We start from the raw sequence: 25,614 nt of genomic DNA, 5'->3' as shown, positions 1-25,614 counted from the left end.
CTTTAATTACAGTGAAAATTTTTATTGAATATTAATTAAATGTTGGCTTAAAACTTTTTGTTTATGAAAAGATTTGTCACTGAGATTGAAGCAAGGCAGACTAGCAAGGACCCAGAGCTGAAATTGGGGTCATGACTTGTGATCCCAGCTCTGCCACCAGCCAATTGGGTGATATTATGCAACTTAATAACCTTTTTTCTCAATTTCTTCATGTGATCATTTAGGAATACATTAGGAATTTTTTTATACATGGTTATGAGGCTCCCTTGAGGTAATGTGTATAAAACGCTTTTTTCATACTCATGTTTATTTATGTTCATGCTCAATATTGACTAATCACTTATTTTAAAAAACAGTTGCTGTTTTAGACAGAAAAGTGCATCTTGGGAAGGAAATGGAGAACCCTCTGTTGAGATTTAGTGAAGCCCAACTTTCTGTTATTGTTCAGTGGAAAAGATTCACTCCGGTTGTTTTTTTTTTTAAAGATTTTATTTATTTATTTGTCAGAGAGAGAGAGTGCACACACAAGCGGGCGGAGCGACAGGCCAAGGGAGAAGCAGGCTCCCTGCTGAGCAAGGAGTCTGATGCGGGACTCGATTCCAGGACCCTGGGATCATGATCTGAGCCAAAGGCAACTGCTTAACCAACTGAGCCACCCAGGCATCCCACTTGGGTTGTTCTGTCTCTTTAACTGTAATGTTAAACCTGTTGGCCCATCCTTGACTACAATCACCATTAATTGGAAAGCAACCCATGTTCCAACCTAGATAGATGCTATTGTCGTGAACAGCTAAGAGTGGGGGCCCTGGAACCAAACAACCAGGTTTTGAATCTTGACCTTGCCTCATGATGATGCTGGGACCTTGGGGAAGTTCCTTAGTGTCTCCGTGCCTCAGTTTTCTCACCTGTAAAATGAGTATAGTATCAACATTTACCACACAGGGTTGTCCTGGGGATTAAATGAGTTGATATAGGTGAAAAGCCTGGTGGATAGTAAATATGCATTAAATGCTAACTATTACAATTGAAGGTTTGAGCAGAAGCTTTGAAGACTGTTATGGAAGGCATTCACTGTTTTTTTTTAATACCCAGAGTAATATCACTTTCTTTTAGGTGACTGTTCCAACCATGTGAACCTACTAGAGATTACTAATCCTCAGAGACGGCATGTGACCCAGATGGGGCCTATAGCAGTAACTGTTTCCCTGGCCATAGTGATCACCTGAGCTGGATCAGACAGAAAACTTTTTCCGAACTGCAGTTACAGAAGATGGCTTTGCCTCTTGGGTCATGAACTGGAATGATTTGTATCTCCTTTTGGTGCATTTGGGTTGTTATTTCCCTTGTTTTTTTTTTTTTTTTTTTAAGCAGCATTGCAGAGACACCCTTGTTCATCCTGGACATCTGCAGGATAACAAACTTGCTGGGACAGAATTATAGTTTTCATTTAAATACATTTTCATTTAAATACATTTCACGGGGCGCCTGGGTGGCTCAGTCGTTAAGTGTCTGCTTTCAGCTCAGGTCAGGATCCCGGGGTCCTGGACTGAGCCCCACATTGGGCTCCCTGCTCCGCCAGAAGCCTCTTTCTCCCTCTCCCACTCCCCCTGCTTGTGTTCCCTCTCTCGCTATGTCTCTCTCTGTCAAATAAATAAATAAAATCTTAAAAAAAAACCAAAAACCAAAAAACCCAAAATAAATAAATACATCTCACATTGGGTATTCTCTTTTATTCTAGGTTTCTGTGCAAGATGAACTAGTTCAAGTGCAGCCAAAGTTTAAAAGTAGTCTTCTTGAGGCTGTGGAAGTCTTTCGTGAGGATGTAATGAACTTCGCAGAATCATATGAGACGGTAATCTAAGTATTTGCATGCTGCGTGTTAAAATGTTCTGTGGCATGTTTATATGAGATGACAGTGATGGATGTTGAGAAATACACTGCGATTTGCATATTGTATATAAGAGGCTGTATTTAATATTTGGAGCAATCAGGAAAAAAAAGGGGATAGCTAATCCTTTAAACTTATTTTACAGAATAAGAAAGAAGATTTAACTGTTAAAAGGAGGTAGAACTTTTGAGATTGTGGAAGGAACAAAAGCTCTGGCCTTATGCTTTCTTTCTCAGGCCAGAATGCTCATAGTTGAAAATGTAATACAGTTGTTGGAAGGCTATAAGAAACTATACAAACCTAAATACCAGGGTATTATGCAAATGATCTTTTTTTCACTAACCAAAAGGGTCACTGAAAATAAATAATAAATGTCACACCTGGTCAGTCCCGCAGACTATTCAGCCTGGTAACATGACTGATAATGATCCTCCTCTTTGAAGTTAAACTCAGAAGTTGGATATATTCCCCTAACATATGCTACTTTCTTTTAGTGGTCATAGTGGGTCTGGATTCATAAGACATGTTAAGCCCTTAATAATAATAATCATATAACACACTTTTTTTTTACATGTACTAAACTTACCTCTTTTAGTTGGATTTGCCAACGTTTTATGGCCCTATCATTCCATTATACTGGGAATCTGGCCTATTATTTAGCATATCCATAATATTCAGGATTGTACAGACCATCTGGGGTCCTTTTTGCAACTGTTCTGGATGATAGCCACCAGAGACTGCATTTTGCTTCATCCAACTATTCAACTTTGTGCTCCTCTATTTCCATATTAGGCTGAACAAACAGTGAAAGGAGGCTGTTTTCAGAACTCTATCTCAGTTATTCTAATACACAAGCACAGCATCATTGTTTGTGGTCATAAGTGAAATGAAACAGACCTCTAGTGGTACAGACTTCCTACAGGATATAATTTTGGCACATTTTTTATTAACAATGTCATGGTCCTTTAAAAATGAATGGAAGTTGGAGTGAGGCAAATGTTCTAAAATTGATTGTGGACATGGTTACACAACGCTGTGACTATACTAAAAGCCATTAAATTGTCCATTTTAAATGGGAGATTGTATAATATGTGACTTATATCTCAATAAAGCTGTTACAGAAACTAAATGAAAGCTTCATATGTGGGACAAAATTAGATCATTTCAATTTCAAAGAATGTTTACTTATTTAAAAGGAAATAATAGATAAACTCAATAAATTGATAAATACATGTGATTAAGAATTTAAATGGAGATTATATTATTAATTACAGGAAGGACCCATGGTTCCAAATATTCCACCCCAAGAAGCTAGTAACAGGCTACAGATATTTCAGGTAAAACTTGTCGACAATGTCGACAATGTGTTGTTATTCTTTAAAGTAATTTTAGGGAAAAATTTATGTGGTCTACCTTACAATGGAAAAGTTAGTGTTTAAAGTGCATACAGATTTTAATTGTATTCTAATCTGCTAAATAATGTGATTGATTCCTTTTCTTGTATCCCTTTGTGTTCTTCTCCACAGAATTTCTCCCTGTATTTTTAGAGAATAAGACTTTGATTTTGAACTTAAGTGTATACCTTATTTTGGTTCCAAGCATCTCATTTACATATAAATGGTAAAGATTCATGGAATAACAAAATGTATCAAAATAAGATTTAAAATATTGACAAATGGTTTCCCTATCTTTCCTCTGTATCCATTCCTTTTCTATCCATGATTTTAAACTTCCCAGCTCATTTGCCTTACCCTGGACTATACAGTACTGACTGGATTCACCATCTTTTTCTGTGCTCAGATTGCTGAGCACATCTAGAGTTTTGCAGATTCATGGATTCCTATGTAAGCTAGGCCCTAGGAGGATCAGGCAATTCTATTATTTGTTTCAGTTCTCTATCCTGTTTTCTGTAGTGGCTGTACTATATGTTCGTGTTCTTTTTATGTTCCCTATCCCACGTGCATTTGTAGTCATTAAAAAATATCAGATGCCTACTGTGTGTCTTGGTCAATAGAAAAATGATTAAGGAAAGGTTCTTACCTCTAAGCTGCTAAAATCTGGTAGGGAGACAGAGAGCTGGATAGATAGTAATTGCAAAACTGTGTGGTGAGTGCTATGATCTAGGTGTGAGAACTAGTGTTATGGAAACAGATGTAGGGAGTTACCAACCAAAATAGGAGCTGAGGGGGCAGCCAGAGAAGGCTTCCTGGAAGAGGAGCCATCTAAGCTGCATCTTGAAGGACTATTTAGAGTTAGCCAGGGGAAGAAGGAAGAAAAACAAGTTAGACAGAATTTGCACCTCCTACAAAGGCCCAGAAATGAGGAGATAAGCAGGGAGAGTTAGGGAGATGAAGGAGTGAAATGTGGGGTACAGTGGGCAGAGAGGATAGGGATGAGGGAGGGGACAGCTGAGAGGGCAGAAATCACTAATGAGCGGGCCTTGTAGGCTCTGATAAGGAGCTCATAGCCTGTCCTGGGGCTGGAGGGCTCTAAGCAAGGAATGATATGTTCACATTTGAATTTTTAAAATAGCTGTATGTTGGAAAGATTTCTCTGGCATTAGTTTGGAGAATGCTTTGGAGGGAGGATGGTCAGACTGATGGCAGCTTCAGTCATGCAAGCAAGAAATTGTAAAGATTGAGACCAACCAAATGCACTTGCAATGAAGAAAGCTGGATGGATCCTGAGTTTATTAACAAGACCAACTTGATAGGCTGAGGGGAAGAGAGGGAGGCTTCCAGCTTGGGAAAACAGAAGAAAGTAGAGTCATTTACTGAAGTACAGGTGTGGGAGGAGTAGTTTTGAGATTCGTTTGAACAAATGAACCTTGTCTCCAAATGTACAGAGATGATTTAGGGTGTGTGATGTACATTTCAGAGAGATGTGCTCCCCTTCCTGTCCCTGGGGCCTCTTGACTCTCCCTTACCCCTTCTTAGACTGACCCGTTTCTCTCCTTTACTCTTAACCTCTTCCTCTTCACTAAATCTTCCCACTCAACATTTTAAAAGCTGTGTGTCTTTCCTTTTTAAAGTAACAATAAGAAACATAACTCTCTGTCCTGCGCCCCCTTCTAGATGTCACCTTTTTCTTCACCTGGCCCCAGTTTCTGCCTGCCTTTATACTCAGATAGCTTCCATGGTCGAGCCACCAGGAGATACAGAGATGTTGTCCAAAACCCAGTGTTTTCTTCTTTACTAGGAATACCATGTTTTGCAGCAAATCAAGCCATACGAAGGCTTTCTGTAGCTCATAACTTAGTTTTGCCACGTGCTGGATGGGTATTTCTAAATATCCCTTTACCTATGTCAGAGATGACTTCCTACCACTTTACCATTGGGCTTTTCACCTCAAAGCAAATAAACAGAAGAGCGGAGTCAGTAATCTTGTCCTTGTTGCTTTATGTGCACGTTCCATAGATGGTTCAAGCTGGTTCCATGCGTGCTTTTCTCAAAAAGGTTCAGTTAAGTTGAATGGGATCTCTCCAGTTTCAGGTTCTCCTGAGAGGGGTAGTTCAGGCTTTTTCCATCAGAACCAAGTGGAATTTCTCATATGGTATCTAACTTTCAAGTATCTCCCTTGATCTGAGTGATTTAAATAGAAAATCCAGACCAAACGGCACCTGGGTGGCTCAGTCGGTTAAGTGTCTGCCTTCGGCTGAGGTCATGATCCAGAGTCTTAGGATCAAACCCCATATCAGGCTCCCTGCTCAGAGGAGAGTCTGCTTCTCCCTCACCCTCCCTCCCGGCTCGTGCTCTCTGCCTCTCTCTCAAATAAGTAAAATCTCGCTGGACCCTGGAGGAGGCTCTGAGCCTTTGCTACCTGAAGTCCCCAGAGTCCCAGGGAAAGCCCTGCCTCTCTGGAGGAGCCAAGACCAAGCTGATCTTCTCACCTGGTGGCTGCCAGCTGAGCCAAGCAGAACCCCTCAGCAATAAAAACTAGATGAAGAGTGAAACTACATAGTAATGTTGGGTGGTGATAAGTGCCAAGGGAAAAAAATAAAGCAGAGAAAGGGCATAACACGCTGGGCTGTGTGTATGTAAAGTGGAAGTGAACTTTAAAATCTCATCTCCAGAGAAGGCCACCTTGAAAAGCTGACATTGGAATAGAGACCTAGAGAAATGAAGGAACGAGCCAGGCAGGTATCTGGAATAGCAGCTTTCCAGGCAGGAGGAAGAACACGTGCAAAGGCCCTGAGAGCAAATATGACATCATCTTCCGTTTTCAGTGGATCGCCCTGGCTATGGTGTTGAGAGTAGATTACTGACAGTCAAGGGTGGAAGCAGAGAGAGTAATTAGGAGGTTATTGCAATAATCCAAGTGAGGGTGACAGTAACTTGGACCAGATTGGTGGCATTGGAGTTGATGAGAAGTGGTTGGTGCCTGGATATATTTTGAAGGTAGACCCACCTCCTTGTCTTTCCCTCAGGAGTTATCAATTTATTGGTCAGTGACTGGGACTTTAATGTGCTACCCTTTAACTGGGAGTGTGGCCACTTATTGAAAAGACCTTGTAGGGCCCATCTCTTGCCATCTGGCACCTTTTGTTCTGCCTATGCTTGGGGGTGCGCGCTAAGCAGGCTGTTCTCCAAGCATCTGGCTGGATATGTGACCCAACTCTCCTCAAAAGCAGGTGCCCCCTCACCTTCCCAACCCTCCCAAAAAACAGATGCCAGGATCTAGATCACGGAAAGAAGCAGGAACTTCACATTGGGCCTCAGGGTGCAGTGCTATTCTCTGATGCAACTTTACTCTGATTTCCGGAGTTACTGGGCACTGGGTTGGCTAATATAATAGCTGGTATTTTGTTCCCCATTTGGCTGGTGCCATGGGTCTTTTTATATTATCTGGGGCCTGAATGGAAAAGGGGGTGAGTGAATGGCATCCATCAATAGTCTTCACCACATAAACAAGATTTTAAATGTCACTGTTTTAAATTTTGCTAACTTTAATGTTTTTGTTTCTCCTTTTCTAGTGTTCACATGGTTCCATGGCCATTTTAGTCAGTAACTTTATTTTACTTATTTATTTATTTATTTATTTATTTATTTTTATTTATTTATTTTTTATTATGTTATGTTAGTCACCATACAGAGTAACCACTATCCTAACCACCAAGGAATATAAAAAGTGCAAAATATGGCCTTTAGTTTCTAGGAAGGACGAATTCTTTGGTGTTTCTCTGGGGTCTTCACACCTTCCTGATTTGGCTCCTCTAAAATATGCTAATGTTAGCTGTCAGATCTGATTCAATATCTGAATATGGTGAGGTCTGACGCCAGACATTCTCCAGGGCTGGAAATTTAGGATCCTTATTGATAGGTTATACCCTTATTTTGAGCCACACACACCTTGTCACAGGTGGATTATTTCTATTTGCTTTTGTGCTTTAAACATGCTCCATACTTATCATTCTAAGTATAGGAGATTCTACCTCCAATTCAAAGGGCATGGGCCTTAACTTCCCTGACTCAGATTGTTAAGATTCTCTCAAATGGTGTTAAAATGGAATCCTTCGTTTTATAGACTCTTTATTGCTTGGAGGGAAAACAGGGTTAAAAAGATTATACTCACTCATTTGAACCCTGTAGAAGAGATGACAAGTCTAAAGTAGTGAAAAAGCCTAAATTATAGATTTTTAAAAATGCAGTTTTATTGCTTTCAGACATATTTATGGGAACTTGAAGTATAGGTCTTCTGGGGACCACATAATTTATTAAAGAAAAAATTTTATGGGTGTTTTTAGAGTGCTTGAAAGTTAATTTTCCTAAGTGCTCAACTTTTCTTCTGATACCTTGGTATCACTATAAATTTCTTCACAAATCTTTGTTTCATAGATATTATTAAATAAACCTCAATGTAGCTTTTATTCCAATTATAATAAATTCTACTTTAATGGGATGTGAATCAGTTATATTTTACTACAACTTAAAAATCTTTTTACAGGCCAATTTTGATGATCTGTGGAGGAAGTTTGTTACATATTCATCTGGTGAACAACTTTTTGGATTGCCTGTGACTGATTATGAGGTTTTACACAAAACTAGGTAAGTGTATAAATTGGGCAAGTGTTACATGCAAATAATGAAATACTGTCCATTAGAAGAATCACGTCATCATTAAATCCTTTATCATGCAGAGAAGAGCCTCCCTTAGAACACTCCTAAATATTTCCCTTATTCCTGGCTATTGCTGACCCACTGGATCCATAGTCATCACATATAAAAGAAATATTCTTGGGGAATGGAAAGTACATTGCAAAAATTCTAGTGTTTGTGACCTATATTTAGCCTGTGCTTTCTTTTGTTCTCTTCACTATTTTTGAATAGTGTCCATTATTGTGCAGAAGCACTGCAATTTTGGATATATTTTTTATTTAGAGGATTACCCATCCTTGGCTTTCCAACCCTTCTTACTACCTTTATGCTAAGTGCTCTTCCCTTTTGGGTAGACATAGAAATTCATCAGGATTAAAGGCCAAGGAACTTCATTGATTTTAAACAATAAGTAGATCTAGGATTTAAGTAACTATATTTTAACAGAATTTTATATAACTTTCCTCAAGGTCAAAATTAAAACTGGTTTTTGCTTATTAGGATCATGGCTTTAAAAAAGAACTTTATCTTGACTTCTTTCAAAGTCATAACACGTCTTTGCAAAATAAACAAGAAATTATCTGACCATAAATCAATGCTTCAGCCTACTTTAGGATACATGGTTTGTATTCTTTTTCCAAAGCAGTCATTCACTAAGCTTAACCCAAGGATCAGTTGCGTTAGAACTGCAGGTGTCTGTTCCTCGCCCTGATTTACTGAATCAAAATCTCAGGGATTGGGTCCTGCATTTTTATAAATTCTCTAGTTAAGTCTTTTGCACGTTCAGTCTGAGACTCAGTGTTTTATTTTAACCCTCAGTGTCCCAGGAAAAATAATCATCCTCATTTACAATTTGGATCAATGGACCCTTTTATTTTATTTTATTTTTTATATTTTTAAGTAATTTATGAATAATTTGCAAAAGTAAGAATAAGGGAATGGTGAAAAGCACTTTTGTTAGAAAATGTAATTTTAAGAATTTAAGCAGAGAAAACCCAAACTTTTACTCCATAACACCCTGGTTTGAAGATACATACACAAAATGGAGACTGACTTCAGAATGCAACTGGAGCCCAACCAATGTGAGTTGACTCCTTGGTGAGTCAGAAACTGCACCAGATTGAATTGTTGCACAAAAAAAACCCTTGATTTGCGGCAAATAGGAGATCACAAGGGATGGCTTCCAAAGCCATGGCTCCCTAAGAATGGGTGAATGGGTTCCTTTTGTTTAGGGTTAGGATGAATGTTCAGAGAGGGAAGCTTTGTCATCCTAGTAGAGGTGGGCATAAAGTCACACATGCGCCTTAAGGAAACATGCCTAATCACACATTGCAAGTTATGCAAATGAGGCTGTGCTCCTCTTTGGGCTGAGTTTTAGTATTATAATGAGGTAAAGGGTGATTGTAGGTCTTTCCAGAGGTCCCTCCATGGTCCATCTGCACTGGGGATTTGCATTTCCCTGAAGATTAGTGGCGCCAGTCAGAGGTTTAGCTCAAAAGGTCTGGGTGGTCAGGTCAGGTGGGAGGTCTTGTCAGTCAGGGCAGTTGCCATCACCTGAAGGGTGGTTTAGGGTTTCCTTTGCTGAGTTAAGAGGTAAGCCAGAAAGAAGAGGAAAAATGTGAGAGAAAGATGAGTGAGTAGAAGCAGGTGGGTGGTAAAGGTCAAGTCCCGGGGTCTCGCTGGTGATACAACCAACTGGTCATCAGCTGTCATGCACAAACGGGACCATACCCATTCTGTAAACACTGATTTCCGGTTTCAAATCCATCTCCCACAGCTTCTAGCTTATTATTACTTCTGATTTTTCTTGCACTTGCATTGTTAAAACCCAAAACTGTTGAAAACTCGGACACTCATAATTTTGTTGAAGAGAGGAGCACTATCTTTCTTGCATTATAAATGCCAAAATCTTTACTTGTAGATTTGAATCATTAAGTCAATGGATTTTTTTCATTTCTGCATCATCTATCTCCTTTGAGTACACATCTGCCTTCAGCATTTGTCCACTTAGGGAAAGTCCCAAGTAAAATTTACGCAAACATCACAGATAATGAAAGAAGAATCATTTATCCTTTTCACAAAATGGGATGGTCTAAGTTCTTGTAAAACACTGCATTATGAAGCCCTTGCCTCTATTGAAATATATTGTTCACTCATAAATGTCAGATCTGAGTAAAATTCCTCTAGGTAATCGTCATCTAAAGACCCACCATCTGAGATCTCAATACATAGTTAGTTTCACTATTACAGTTAGAGTCTAGAGTGCTGTTCTGTGTCTCTTTTCTCTTTAATACTTGGGGAGCACCTTTCTTTATCAGTTGTCTTTTCTTTGCTGTTTCAAGTAAAAAAAAAAAAAAAAGAACAATTCTGAATCCTTAACTGTATTAAGTGAAAGCTAACCAAAAATCAAAAGAACACAAAGATGGTTGGTGTCCATCCAGAGTTCTTTTTTGATACTTTCTTAAAAGATGATGCAATGAGGGGCGCCTGGGTGGCTTAGGTGGTTGAACATCTGACTCTTGGTATAGGTTCAGGTCATGATCTCAGGTTCATGGGATCGGCCCCACATTGGGCTTGTGCTCAGCATGGAGTCTGCTTGGGATTCCATCTCTCCCTCTCCCTCTGCCCCTCCCCACTCTCTCTCTTTCTTTCTCTCTCACAATAAATAAATCTTAAAAAAAAATATGACGCAATGCTTTGGGTGTCACAATATGAAACCTGAAGGATAATTGTTGTCCCTTCCTCATGGGAGATCTTGTCATTCTTTCTGTGTTATTTTAGTAATTTTTAGTGTAGTTGGGAATACTCTGTGATTAATAATGAAATAATTTCTAAGATGATGAATCAGCAAAATGAAGCAAGAATTGGAAAAAACAAGATAACCAAGATTCCAGAACATGTTTTAGATTTATAAAAGGTCCCAGTGTACCCTTATGATAATTGCAAGATAGAATGAGTTTTACTATATTAAAAACATAAGCAAACCTTATCTTTGGTCCTTGGATTATTTACAATAAATAATAAAAGTTGTGGATATCAATCCTTACAAATAGTTAAAACCACTCACGAAATAACCTCAAAAACTAAAATTGGGTCTAGGGGATACTCATGGTCTGCTAAGGATTGAGGAATTCTTGGGAGCATCCACAAACTCTGTTGAGTGGTCAGTTTTTGATGTTTTACACAATAAAGGACTTTTTCTTTACTTGGATCTATAATCCCTCCTCTTATTCTTGTTATGTATATAATTCCATTTGGGTACATGAGGGAAAGCTTTTGGTAGGAAAGTGATGTTTAAATCACTTTCCTAAAGGCAGATGTTCTCATAAAAAACCAGCTTGCATTTGAAAAAAAAAACAGTCAAAACCTTAGCCTTAGCTTTGATCTTATTATCAAGTTCTGGTCACATTGTTTGCAATGATTGGAACTGTAATAATAATCAAACCATTTGTTAATGTCAAGTCATAGTATGACCTGGAATATTTGAGAGCTATAAACTTGACCTAACTGATAGAGCTTTAATAAAATTTTTGTTTGGAAACTGACAGGGTTGTTTGCATGTTGGTGTCTGTAAGACATTACACATGTCATGTATGTAATATTTGATTGGATGAATTCTGCCTATCCAATAATGACGTTTATTTTTAAGATACACATTATGTAATGACTTTATTTGGTTTCCCAGAAAAGAGCTCAACTTGCTGCAGAAGCTGTATGGACTATATGATACTGTAATGAACAATATTAGTGGTTATTATGAAATACTTTGGGGAGATGTAGACATTGAAAAAATTAATGCAGAACTGCAGGAATTTCAAAACAGGTGAGTTTGAAATGACTTAAGCTTACCTTTTTATAGTGCCTATCTTCATAGGAGCTGTAGGTATTTTAAAAATGAATTTATCCTCTGATATATTGCTGTATATACATAATGCTTCAAAGAAATGGATAGTGATATAGTTTTTTTTTTTTTTTTCTTTTTTCTGAAAGGTGTCGTAAACTCCCAAAAGGGCTTAAAGATTGGCAAGCTTTTTTGGATCTGAAAAAAAGAATTGATGATTTCAGTGAGTCATGTCCTCTGCTGGAAATGATGACCAATAAGGCAATGAAACAGAGACACTGGGACAGAATCTCTGAGTTAACTGGAACCCCATTTGATGTGGAATCTGATTCTTTTTGTCTTAGAAATATTATGGAAGCACCACTACTTAAACATAAGGATGACATTGAGGTACATAAGCTTATAAGATCTTATCACTGGTCCATTAAAGAACATCTCCTTTTACTTTTCTGGAAATTATACAAATGGACATTTTATTTAAGAGTGTACCAATTGCCCTATATAATGTACCCTCAAAATTTGGAATGATCCTGAACATCCTTTGGTTTTGCAAAATAATATAGTAACTCAAGGAGATAAGATGATTATTTGAAATATGTTAGTTTGGGAGGTCCTTAATCTATCCTCCTTGTCCCTTAACTAGCTCTCATTTAAAAAAAAATCTGTTTATTTCTGTATTGCACTCCTGGTGAATTCCTCAGAACATTTTCCAAATTTCTGATTCCATCCTTTTTCTTATTAATCTACTACATATTTAAAATTATTTTTCCTTTCCAAGATTTTTAATTGGTTCTTTTTCTTTTTGTGTGTGTGCTTACTGTTTGCATGGTATCTCTTTTTTTATTATTGAGATATAATTTTTATAATTATATACTTTTTATTACTGGGATATAAACATATTAGTTTATGTTTGCAGTGTTATGACTCAATACATTTATATATTACAAAATGATCATCACAATATGTCTTGTTAACATCCATCACCACACAAAGTTAATTTTTTTTTCTTGTGATGGGAAATTTTATCTTAACAACTTCCAAATATACAATACAGTATTATTAACTATAGTCATCATGTGTACATTACATCCCAGGACTTATTTATGTTATAACTGGAAGTCTGTACCTTTTGACCCCCTTCACCCATTTCATTCACCCTGCAACCCCCCGACTTCTGGCAACCACCAGTCTATTCTCAGTATGTATGTTCTTTCTGGTTTCTTTCTTTTTGAATTAGTGTTTTCATTTTCTTCGAATAAACACCTAGAAGTAGTATTGCTGGATTATATGTAGCTCTATTTTTTTTCTAAAGGTTTTATTTATTTATTTGAGAGAGAGAGAGAGAAAAAACATTAGTGGGGGGGAGGGGCAGAGGGAGAGGGACAAGCCGACTCCCCATTGAGTGGGGAGCCCAATGTGGGGCTTGATCCCAGGACCCTGAGATCATGACCTGAACCAAAGTCAGATGCTTAACTGACTGTGCCACTCACGTGCCCCTGTAGCTCTATTTTTAATTTTTTTGTGGAACCTCCATACTGTTTTCTATAGTGGCTGCACCAATTTACATTCCCACCAACAATGTGCAGGGTTCCTTTTTCTCCACATCCTCCCTAACACTTGTTATTTCTTGCCTTTGTGATGATAGCCATTCTTACAGGTGTGAGGTGGTATCTCACTGTGGTTTAGATTTGCATTTCCCTGAAGATTAGTGGTGTTGAGCACCTTTTCATGTACCCGGTTGGCCATTTGCATGTCTTCTCTGGAAAAATGCTTATTCCAGTCCTCTGCCCATTTATTAATTGGATTGTTTGGGTTTTTTTCCTACTGAGTTATGTGAGTTCTTTATATATTTTAGATATTACCCCCTTACCGGATTTATGATTTGCAAATATTTTATCTTGTTTGTTAGTTGCTTTTTCATTTTGTTGATGGTTTTCTTCGCTGTGCAGAAGCATTTTAGTTTGATGTTGTCCCACTTGTGAATTTTTGTTTTTGTTTCCTTGGCTTTGTTACCAAATCCAGAAATCATTGCTAAGAACAATGTCAAGGAGCTTATCACCTGTGTTTTCTCCTAGGAGTTTTATGGTTTCAGGTTTTACATTCAAATCTTTAATTCATTTTGAGTTAATTTTTGTGTGTGGTGTAAGGTAGTGGTCCATTTTCATTCTTCTGCATGTGGCTGTCCAGTTTTCCCAACACAATTTACTGAAGAGACTGCCTTTTCTCCATTGTATATTCCTGGCTCCTTTGTCATAAATTAATTGACCATAAATGTGTGGGTTTATTGCTGGGCTCTCTATTCTGTTCATCTTTATGTCTGTTTTTATGCCAAATATACTATACTCTTTTGATCACTATAGCTTTGTTATATAGTTTGAAATCAGGAAGCATTATGCCTCCAAGTTTGTTTTTCTTTCTCAAGATTGCTTTGGCTATTTGGGGTCTTTTGTGGTTCCATACAAATTTTAGGATTATTTCTTCTATTTCTATAAAAAATGACTTTAGAATTTTGATAGGGATTGCATTTAATCTGTAGTTAGCTTTGGATCGTGTGGACAGTTTAACAATATTAATTCTTCCAATCCATGAGCATGGGATATTTTTCCATTAATTCGTGTCTTCTTCAGTTTTTTTCATCAATGTCTTAGAGTTTTCAGTGTACAGGTCTTAAACTTCCTTGTTAAATTTACTCCTAGGTATTTTATCCTTTTTGATGTAATTGTAAATGGAATTGTTTTCTTAATTTCTCTTTAGGATAGTTCATTATTAGTGTATAGAAATGCAACTGATTTTTGCATATTGATTTTGTTTTATGCAACTTAATTCATTTATTAGTTCTAACTGTTTTTGGTGGGCATCTTTAGGGTTTCCTATATATAATATCAGGTTACCTGCAAATAATGGCAGTTTTACCTTACTTCTTTCTTCCTGATTCAGATGCTTTTCATTTCTTTTCATTTCTAATTGCTCTGGCTAGGATTTTCAATACTAAGTGGAATAAAACTGGTGAGAGTAGGCATCCTTTTCTTCCTCCTGACCTAAAAGCATTGAGTGTGATGTTAGCTGTGGATTTGTCATATATGGTCTTTATTATGTTGAGGTATGTTCTCTCTCTGTACCTTTGTTGAGAGGTTATATCGTTTATAGATATTGAATTTTGTATGCTTTTCTGCATCAATTGAGATGATCATGTGATTTTTATCCTTCTTTGTGTTAATGTGGTATATCACATTGATTGGTCTGTGGATACTGAAACCATCCTTGTATCCCTGGAATAAATTCCAAGGTTATTGTGTGTGATCCTTTTACTGTATTGTTGAATTCAGTTTGCTAGTATTTTATTGAGGATTTTTGCATCTGTGTTCATCAGGGATATTGGCCTGTAGTTCTCTTTTTTCATGGTGTCTTTGTCTGGTTTTGGTATCAGGGTAATGCTGGCCTCATAAAATGAATTTGGAGTGTTCCCTCCTCTTCTGTCTTTTGGAAGAGTTCGAGAAGATTGGTATCAATTCTTCTTTAAATGTTTGGTAGAATTCACCAGTGAAGCTATCTGGTCCTGGACTTTTGTTTGTTGGGATTTTTTTGATTACTGATTCAATCTCCTTACTAGTAATCAGTCTGTTCAGATTTTCTATTTCTTCATAATTCAATCTTGGTAGGTGGTATGTTTCTAGGGAGTTACCCATTTCTTCTAGGTTGTCCGATTCTTGTGCATGTAATTGCTCATAGTAATCTCTCATGGCCCTTTCTATTTCTATGGCATTGGTTAATGTCTTCTTTTCATTTCTGATTTTATTTGAGTCCTCTCTTTTCTTGGTTGGTCTAGCTAAAATTTTATCTATTTCATCTATATTTTCAAATACCAGCTGTTTCTTTGACTTTTTCTACTGTTTTTTTAGTCTCTATTTCACTTATTTCCACTCTGATCTTTGTTATTTCCTTCCTTCTACTAACTGTGGGCTTTGTTTGTTATTCTTTTTAAAATTATTTTAAATATAAAGCTAGGTTGTTTATTTGAGATTTCTCTTCTTTCTTAATGTAAGCATTTAGCCTTATGAATTTCCCTATTAGAACTGCTTTTGCTGCATCCCATAAGTTTTGGTATGCTGTATTTCCATTTTCATTTTTCTAAAGGTATTATTTTATTTCTCTTTTGATTTCTTCTTTGAGCCATTAGTTCTTCAGTAGCATGTTATTTAATCTCCACATGTTTGTGAATTTTCCAGTTTTCTTCTTGTAATTGATTTCTAGTTTCATACCATTGTGGTTGGAAAAGATGCTTGACATAATTTCAGTTTTCTTAAATTTATTGGGACTTATTTTGTGGCCTAACATGTGATCTGTCCTGGAGAATGTTCCATGTGCACTTGAGAAGAATGTGTATTCTGTTGCTTTTATATGAAATGTTCTACATATGTCTAAGTTCATCTCATCTAATGTGTCATTTAAGGCCATTGTTTTCTTATTGATCTTCTGTGTGAATGATCTATCTATTGATGAAAGTAGGGTATTAAGGTCCCCTACTACTATTGTATTGCTGTCATTTTCTTCTTTTTGGTCAGTTAGTATTTGTTTTATATATTTGGGTGTTCCTATTTGGGTGCATAAATATTTACAAAATTATATCCTCTTGTTGGTTTGACCCCTTTATCATTATATAATGACTTTCTTTGTCTGTTATTACAGTTTTTGTCTTAAGATCTATTTTGTCTTGTATAAGTATAAATACCCTAGCTTTGTTTTGGTTTCCATTGCATGGTATATCTTTTTCCATTTCTTCAATTTCACTCTGTGTGTGTACTACATCTGAACTGAATCTCTTGTAGACAGCCTATAGATGGGTCTTTTTTTTTTTTTTTATTCCTTTTTACCCCTCTTTGTTTTTTTTTTTTTTTTTGAGAATTTAGTCTATTTACATATAAAGGAATTATTAATAGGTATGTACCTATTGCCATTTTGTTAATCATTTTCTGGTTCTTTTGTAATTCCTTTTTTCCTGTCTTCTCTTGCTCTCTTCTTTTGTTATTTGATTATTTTCTGTAGTGGTATGCTTTATCTTTTGTGTATCTACTATAGGTTTTTGCTTTGTAGTTACCATGAGGCTTATGTATAACAACACAATTATAACAGTCTATTTTAAGTTGATAACTGAAGTTTGAATGCATTCTAAATCTCTACATTTTTACTTCCCCCCACCACATTTTGTTTTTGATGTCACAGTTTACCTATTTTTATCTTGTGTATCCATTGACAATAATTGTAGTTATAGTCTTACTACATTTGTCTTTTAACCTTCATACTGGCTTTTTAAGTAATTAACTTACTACCTTTACAACATTAGATTATTCTGAATTTTACTATATACTTACCTTTACCAGTGAGATCTACACTTTCATATATTTCCTGTTCCTAATTAACACTGTTTCATTTTAGCCTAAAGAAGTCCCTTTAACATTTCTTGTAAGGCTTGTCTAGTGGTGATGAACTCCTTACGTTTTGGCTTGTCTGGAAAACTCTTTATCTTTTCTTTGACTCTGAAGGACAACTTTGCCAGGTAGGGTATTCATGATAATTTTTTCCTTTCATCACTTTGAATATATTGTGCTCCTCTCTTCTGGTGTGCAAAGTTTCTGCTGAAGAATCTGCTACTAGTCTTGTGGGAGTTCCCTTGTACATACATAACAAGTTGTTTTTCTCTTGTCATTTTTATGATTTTCTCTTTGTTTTTAACTTTTGACACTTTAATTATAGTGTCTTGGTGTGGGTCTCTTGGGTTCATCTGTTTTGAAATTCTCTGGGCTTCCTAGGTCTAGATGTCTGTTTCCTCCCCCAGTTTAGGGATGTTTTCAGCCATTATTTCTTCCAATAAGTTTTCTGCCCTCTTCTCCTTCTGGGATTCCTAGAATGTGAATGTTGGCCCATGTGATCTGTAAGTCAGATCACATGGTCACCAGAGTCAGGCTGTTAAGGGATGTGCCTTTTGGGTGACAGCCACAAATGCCAGGTGCCAGTTATTTACACAAGCTCCTTTGTTGGAGATGCCAGCATTTGGGAGCAGAGCATAAGGAGTCTGAAGATAGCACTCACCCTTCCAAGTCTCTGGAGAGGATTATAGTTGACCCTTGGCTGTATGTTTCATTAGAGGCCTGATCCTCAGGCCACAGCTGTGAAGATAAAGCAAGAGGCCTCTTTCAAAGTAAGAAACCGGGCATTTCCTTCTGATGTCTCAGTGCTCAGCCCTGGGGTGGGTAGCTGGTTATGAACCTTCCCCCCCCCCCCCATTTATTATAGTCCTGTGGCAAACCTCATTTGCCACCAGAATCAGGTGATCAAGAGACATCCCCTGGGTGGCAGCTACAAAAAAAACCCAGGGGGCCAGACACGTGCATAAACTCCTTTCTGGGAGACATCGGTGACCCGGAGTGAGGCAGAGGGACGGTGCATCAGTGGTGCCCACCAGCCTCCGTCTTTGGAGAGTATTTCAATAGGCCCCGAGTTGTATATTAAAATAGATGCCAGCCTCTCAGGCAGAAGCTCTAAGATAAGCAAATAGGCCTTTTTCACAGAAAGGCTGGGCAGTTTTCAGTGGGCTGCCTCTGTGTTGGACCCTGGGGTGTAACAAGATATGTCTATGCAAACCCATTTAGAAGGGCTTGACGCCCCCTGCCCTACACCCCCACCAGAGCCCTCAGGCCTGGGCTTCATCTCTACCCAGTGGTTTGTGTGTCTTTTCCACTTCAGGTCCATGGAAATGTTTGGTTTTTAAGCCTGGTATGTTTTCTACTTTCTCTGTTTGCATTTTATCAATTATTCTATATTTTTGGAGGTGAGGAACTGTACCATGTAACCAGAAATCTCCCATATATATGGTTTTAAGTTTTCTGCCTCTTCTTTTACCATTTTTTTTTTAAAGATTTTATTTATTTATTTGAGGGAAAGAGAGAGAGAGCACAAGCAGGGGGAGGGGCAGAGGGAGAGGGAGAAGCCCGCTTCCCGCTAAGCAGGGAGCCCGACTCGGGGCTTGATCCCAGGACCCTGGGATCACAACCTAAGCCGAAGGCAGATGTTTAACCCACTGAGCCACCCAGGCTCTCCATCTCCTTCTCCCCTTCTTAAAAACACATGTACACCAGAAATTTTGTTTTCAAAGAATTTTGTCCTACTTATAAATGTCATTCAAATACTCTTGAAGGAAATGAAGAACTGAAAAAGAACTTTGATGCCCATCTCATTCTTATAGGTAGGTTTTACACTTAAGAATATAGTCATTTATAAGCTGTGCTTTGAAAACTTCATTCTATAATTCCAAGGAATTCCAGGGTTCAGTTACTATTTGTACCCCAAAACAGATCCTCAGCGCTGTGTATGCCTGTGCATCCTGTTTGCTCTGTTCCGCATGTCCTGCCATTAGCCAAGCTGGATTCCTTCTGTCCCTGGACTCACTGCCTCTAAAGGAACTCTTTCCCCTCACTGTAAAATGTCTGCCCCCACCACCCACTGGAATCCCACTCAGTCTCAGATGCTCCCTCCTCAGTGAGGCCTTCCCTCCTGACTGCGGGCAGAAGTCCTTTCTCCCTCTTCAGAATTCACAACAAGTCATACCATTCTGAGGACATTGATTACATGCTACTTTGTATTATAATTATTTGTAGAAATACCTTTCGATTCCTTCCCATCTCTGAGATCTGTGATTCTAAGTATGAAAATAAATAGAGACCTGGTAGGGAAAATACATTACTTTTATTTTTCCTTGTGAGACTCTAATATCAAGGACTCTCAGAAAAACAGGAAAACCTGTGAGAAAAAAAAATGGAATGACTTTTAAGCAAATGAGATATTCATATTAGGGCCAGAGCAAGCTGGAATACAGCAATGATTCTGTGTTACTTTGAAGAGTTCAAAGGACCCCCCCCACATATATCCTCCCTTGTTTCTCATAACAACCTGCTGAGATAGAGCAGCTGTTATCATCTCCATCTTGGCCAAAAAACTCCAATTAAAAATGTAATCAAGAAACATGAAGATTTAAGTTCTGTTATTGCGTGTGTATGGTACCATAAAAGAACTAGTAGTCAGATGGTCAGAAGGTTCTGGTTTGAACTTATAACATGATGATCATGAGCTTTGGTTTCCTTGGCCACAAAATGACTAAATGACTTCTAGGTTCAAGCTAGAAAATTCTATGATTTTCCAAGGCACTTAATTTGTAATTGAAAATGTCATGACATATTCTTTGATCTCCCTCTGAAGGATATTTGCATATCTGCCATTAAGGAGAAGGATATTGAAGCCAAGCTGACTCAGGTGATTGAAAATTGGACCAACCAGAACCTGAGTTTTGCAGCATTTAAGGGAAAGGGAGAGCTCCTTCTCAAAGGAACTGAATCAGGAGAAATTATCACTTTGATGGAGGATAGTTTAATGGTCTTAGGTTCCTTACTAAGCAACAGGTAATTTTATACTTTGGGGGGAAGGTGTTAATTTGGTTTTTAGGGTTATATAATACTAGGTGAAAGCCCAGTTTTGCAGCTGTGGTATAACACAAGATTCTGACCTGAAGTGCTCACTCTTGTCTGTCCTTAAATGAGCTACCCATTTTCCCTAACAGTCATGGCCTCTGTCTCTTCCTTATGGTACCCATCTCTTCTTACTGTTTTTCTGGTGGGCACCATCATATTTACTCTCCCCCAAATTGGCAGCTTATCTCTTGAATATCTTGGCTCCCCGCTGAGATGACCTATTCATTTTATTTTCTTTCTCTTTGGTTCCTCCAATATGTCATCTTTGCCCTCCTTGGCCAACCCTGCTCAAGTGTTCACCCAGTGACCCAGGAAAAGTATGCTGGCAACACATGAAAGGATTATATTATTAGGGGCTTGTTACGTAAACACTTCATGCATTTTTTTATGGGGAAAAGTGGCTATATGTGTGCTGGGTTTACTCTGCCCTAAGTGAGATGACCTGTCCATCATTGGATTACTGAACCAGCTGGAAGGTGACTGTGACCTTGAGTGCAGCTTTCTGAAATGGGACTCAGATTAAGTATACTGTCAGGTCTTAATCTGAGCATTAGCAACCTCTAATCCCCTAGCTGACTCCGCAGTAATTCTCAACCGTTCTTCACTTTAACACACCTAAGAAATATGTCACAACCTCATCATTAGCAGAATCAATGTCTGGGATGCATTGGAACTCTAATATCCCTTCTCTAGGTTGGAATCGCTGGTTAATAAATGATATTCTGCGTGACCTCTGGCCCCAAAGGCAGTCTTGCATTTGGATAATGTACAATTCCAAAACTCCTAGTTCTGGGAGTTCTGGGTTGACTTGCTGGGGCTAAGATCCTAGGTACATCTTCTGCTTTCAGGGAATCTGAATAATCCTGGCAAAGGTGACCATAGGATATTCAGTGGTTCTTAGACTTTATGGGATACTGTTTCCATGGTTCATAGCAAATTTTGCCATGCTCATTTCCTGAATGATGACCTCTTGAAGAAAGGCTGTAGATTCACCTGAACAGTATCTGTAGCCAATGAATTCAGGATTTGAAGGCTTTCTTAGTTTCATATTTAACTTGGATTTAGCCTGATTAGTATAATATTTATTTATAGTACTAGTAAACTCAATGCCGAGGCAGTGTCTGCGGGGTCTCTAGGGCTGCCTGGATGTGACTTCAGGAGTAAACTGTATATCTCCATGGGTGAGACTTGACTCCAGATATTGCCTGGATGGTGACACTTTGCTAGTGGATTCCCAACTGATCCATAGGAATGCCTAACAATCATGACAGGTTCCACCATGCAAAGTTGTGCAATGACCAAAGGACAGAAACTGGTTATGCTAGATCTAATTTCAGATCTCCCTTTTTCATGTTGGGAAGTCATATGCCATCAAAGATGACTCTTTTTTCCCTCCATGCAGGGCCATTTTTGGCCTCAAATATCTAGGTGCTTCAACCCCCTGAAGTGCCCATCTTAGTGTGCATGTCTTAATTTTGAAGATGCTTTTAACATACTGACTTCCTTTTGGCTCTAGAATGATGGTCAGCTGGACAGTGTAAATTGGGTGTTGAGTCAAATGCCTCTTACTGCCTGAATAGCTCACCTATCTCCTTGCGGCAATTTCTTACATAACTCCCTTTATACCTCCATGTATAGCATAGGCTTCTAGAGAAGTTATGGGTTGCATTCAGGTGTCAGACTATACCCAGAAGAACCCCCTTATATATGTGAGCACTGTCAAGTCACCCTGCCCTGGATCCAGAAAAGTCTGAAGAACCTTGTCAGTAAGTGCCACTCACCAGCAATATCACCACACCACATCGAACCTACTTGTCATTGCCACAAACTGAAGTCAGCTTCTTAATTCAACGGTAGGTAATTGGGTCTTTACCCAGTAGCTTCCCATCACTTCTTGCATGACATCCCCTGTATTTTTTTGCCTTTCTTGGCTGTGCCCAGCTTTCTGGACACCTCGAATTCTCACGAACTCTGCAGCTAGCTCTGATGTTGAGAAAACAGGAAGCATGCTATTTGGGGGCAACTGTTCTGGATCTCTAACACCGTAGAATCTAGGCACAGTGCCTGGTGGAATTAGCAGTCTGTGGGTGAGAAGAGCACATCTATAGGTGGACATCAACCCTCAATCTTGACATTGGCCTTGTGGTGATAGTTTCACAGACCAGGAACAGTGTTCTATGTGTTATTCTTGCAGGCAGTGCTCACTTGGATTTGGTTCACAGAAGTCTTGTAAAAACACCTTATCCAATGTGTTCCCTTTCATCCCAGAAACAGCCAGCACAATTCCTTTGCTGGACCTCCCCGTGTCACAAAACTTGGTTCATCTTCCGGTCTGTGACTCATACACAGAAACAAGTAAAATCGCTATAATGATATGAGTTTTACTCCTAGAAAAGCAAATATCTCATTAGCTGTGTGAAATTTATTAGGAACTGCCTTTTAGGAAAAAAAAAAAGTTCACTTTCAAAAGAATGTTTCTCCTCTAATTTACTTTGTTAGGCCATATTATTTTCTGCATCATCCTTAAAACATAATATTTTTCCATTTTTACTTTCAGATATAATGCTCCATTTAAAAAAACTATCCAGAATTGGGTGTATAAATTGTCTACTTCCTCAGATATAATTGAAGAGTGGCTAGTAGTCCAGAACCTTTGGGTTTATCTTGAAGCTGTCTTTGTAGGTGGAGATATTGCCAAACAGCTGCCTCAGGTAAATATGGTTTTTGTAACTATTGATAGTACAGTTTGATGTGTGTTGTCCATATGTCTCTGTAGAAATCTTTACAAAGACATATGGCTGTATCTTGATTATTTAAACCAGGGTTTGCAATCTCTGGCCCACGCACCTGTTTTTGTAAATAAGTTTTATTAAAACACAGCCATACCTATTCATTTATGTTCTGTCTATGGCTACTTTAGCATTGCAACAGCAAAGTTCAGTAGTTGTAACAGAGACCATATGACCTGCAAAGCCTAAAATATTTACTATCCAGCCCCTTGGCAAAATAAGTTTTAAAAATGTGCTGATTTCTTAATTTATTTTAGTAGAAAGAAGAAACGCACATATTTTCAAATTTCCAGGTTGTCTGAAGATGTGAGGTACATTCAAATATGGTACTATTAAATTATAGTAGTTCATCTCTTCTAAGAGGTCACCTTATAATCTTCCTCTGAGAGTAGGATTAAATTAATCTGTATTGTGTAAACACAAATTAACTATTAGTAAGTTGACCAGTAATAGATCAGGTATATACCATGGGGCAAAGAAACAGTTTTAGAAGCCCTTAACAAAAATCTTTAAAACAGCTTTATTTGGGCCTTTTAAATAAATAAACTTACTAATAGCTTTGTTCTATGAAGGTAACGTCCCTCTTATGAAATTAAGCCTGCTCTTTCTGAATTTCTATAAATACAGGATCTATATAAATTAAAAATCAAGGATAAAAGAGCTTTGAAAAGGGCTCATTTCCCTTTGTAACAACACATGTTTTGAGCATAATTCTTTTCTTTTTCAATCGGAAAGTTGCATTGTTTTAAAAAAATACCCTTGAAAGTTTTCAAGGAGTCAAGATTATGCCATTTCTAGAGGCATTTTTACAATTGAATGCAAAGCTTAATATCATCCATAGTAAATAGAGAAATTTCATTTGCAAAAACGTAAATGAAGCTTTGTTTTGGGGTTTCACTGTTTTTTTTTTTTTTCTTTTTCCTGGGGTATTTTTGAGCTGTAATTATTCAGAGGATCTTGAGATCAAATTATTTTCATACTTCTTCAGTTTGCTCATCAAACCAAACACCTGGGGTGCTGAAAGACTAGATTTGAGCTTTAAGTTGATAGCTCTGCAAATTAATTGTGTGGCATTTTGAAAAATGTATTAAATATAAGAAAACAAATAAACGATAAGCCCCATTGTGACAAAGCAGTATTTCAATAAGCAGTTTTATGACTTTGGGTTTTTGTTGTCCAGAATTAATTCAGATGAAAAAAAATTGCTACTTTAAATTATGTAGACTGAGAACTAGTAGAAGCCGGTCTGAGGAACTCTAGGAAATTCCAAAATGAAGACTTTGCTTTATTCAAATGCTAATTTTTCCTAACTAGGAGTTTGTTTTTAGGAAGCAAAGCGGTTTCAGAATATTGACAAGTCATGGATGAAGATAATGCAGCGAGCTCACGAGAACCCCAATGTGATCAGTTGCTGTGTTGGAGATGAAACCATGGGGCAGCTTTTACCTCATTTGCATGAACAGTTGGAAGTATGTCAGAAGTCACTCACAGGGTAAGAGCTGAAGTTTTAAGTTTCCTCTCATTTTATATGTGATGGTGTTTTATCCCATACAAGTAAATAATATTGACGGCATTTCTGGTTTGGTAGGGATGGCTGAAGTGGCTCTAGGAATGTAGCATAAATTTAATTTTCCTGCAAAAAAGACCCCGTAGATTTGGGGGTTGAGGAGTTAAGACAAAATTTTAGTAGTTTTATAGGGTCACTGTAACAAATTCCCACCAAGTGGGTGGCTTAAAACAACAGACATTTATTTATTTGCTTACACTTCGGGAGGCAAGAAACCTGAAATCGAGGTGTCAGCACTTTCGGAAGGTGCTAATGGAGAATCTTTCCTTGCCTCTCCAAGCTTCTGGTGGCTCTAGGAGTTCCTTGGCTTGTGGCTACATAATTTAGATCTCTCTGTCTTCTCATGTCCTTCTCCTCTTCTTCCTGTGTGTCCCTTGTGAGGATTCTTATGATGGGATTTAGGACTCATCTGGATCATCTAGGATTCTCTCTTCTCAAGATCCTTAACTTTGGGGCGCCTGGGTGGCTCAGTCGCTAAGCATCTGCCTTCGGCTCAGGTCATGATCTCAGGGTCCTGGGATGGAGCCCTGCATCAGGCTCCCTGCTCGACAGGGAGACTGCTTCTCCCTCTTCCGCTCCCCCTGCTTTCGTTCCCTCTCTCACTGTGTCTCTCTCTGTCAAATAAATAAATAAAATCTTAAAAAAAAAAAAGATCCTTAACTTCAATACATCTACAATGGCCCTTTTTCCAAATAAGGCCACATGCACTGCTTCCAGGGATTAGGACGAGGACATGTCTTCTGGGGGACTACCATTCAACCCACTACAGACATGGAGTAGAGATGTGCACTAAGCCAGCAGTTAACCAGATGAATCCACAGATGGTTTTCTTAAAAGGCAGTTCATTCTCAATTTCTGTTTGAAATAGAGTTATGGTATATCCTAGTTTACCCAAGTTTATGCCTCTGTCTTGACTTC

General features: G+C 38.1%; 1 protein-coding gene across 1 annotated transcript in view; it reads left to right on the top strand.

Moving 5' to 3' along the window:
- DNAH8 (dynein axonemal heavy chain 8) overlaps window positions 1-25,614 on the top strand; it is a 385,593-nt gene that overhangs the window by 144,343 nt on the left and 215,636 nt on the right. The window contains exons 30-37 of the mRNA XM_021684619.2: window positions 1,739-1,852; window positions 3,163-3,225; window positions 7,832-7,932; window positions 11,666-11,803; window positions 11,971-12,211; window positions 20,072-20,271; window positions 22,898-23,051; window positions 24,458-24,621. Coding sequence (XP_021540294.2) covers window positions 1,739-1,852; window positions 3,163-3,225; window positions 7,832-7,932; window positions 11,666-11,803; window positions 11,971-12,211; window positions 20,072-20,271; window positions 22,898-23,051; window positions 24,458-24,621 — 1,175 coding nt within the window. The remainder of the gene's footprint in view (window positions 1-1,738; window positions 1,853-3,162; window positions 3,226-7,831; window positions 7,933-11,665; window positions 11,804-11,970; window positions 12,212-20,071; window positions 20,272-22,897; window positions 23,052-24,457; window positions 24,622-25,614) is intronic.

The sequence above is a fragment of the Neomonachus schauinslandi genome, chromosome 8 (genome assembly GCF_002201575.2).
Source record: "Neomonachus schauinslandi chromosome 8, ASM220157v2, whole genome shotgun sequence".
In the NCBI taxonomy this organism is placed as follows: domain Eukaryota; kingdom Metazoa; phylum Chordata; class Mammalia; order Carnivora; family Phocidae; genus Neomonachus; species Neomonachus schauinslandi.
The sequence above is the reverse complement of the archived record's forward strand: the minus strand, read 5'-3'. Positions and strand labels throughout refer to the sequence as shown.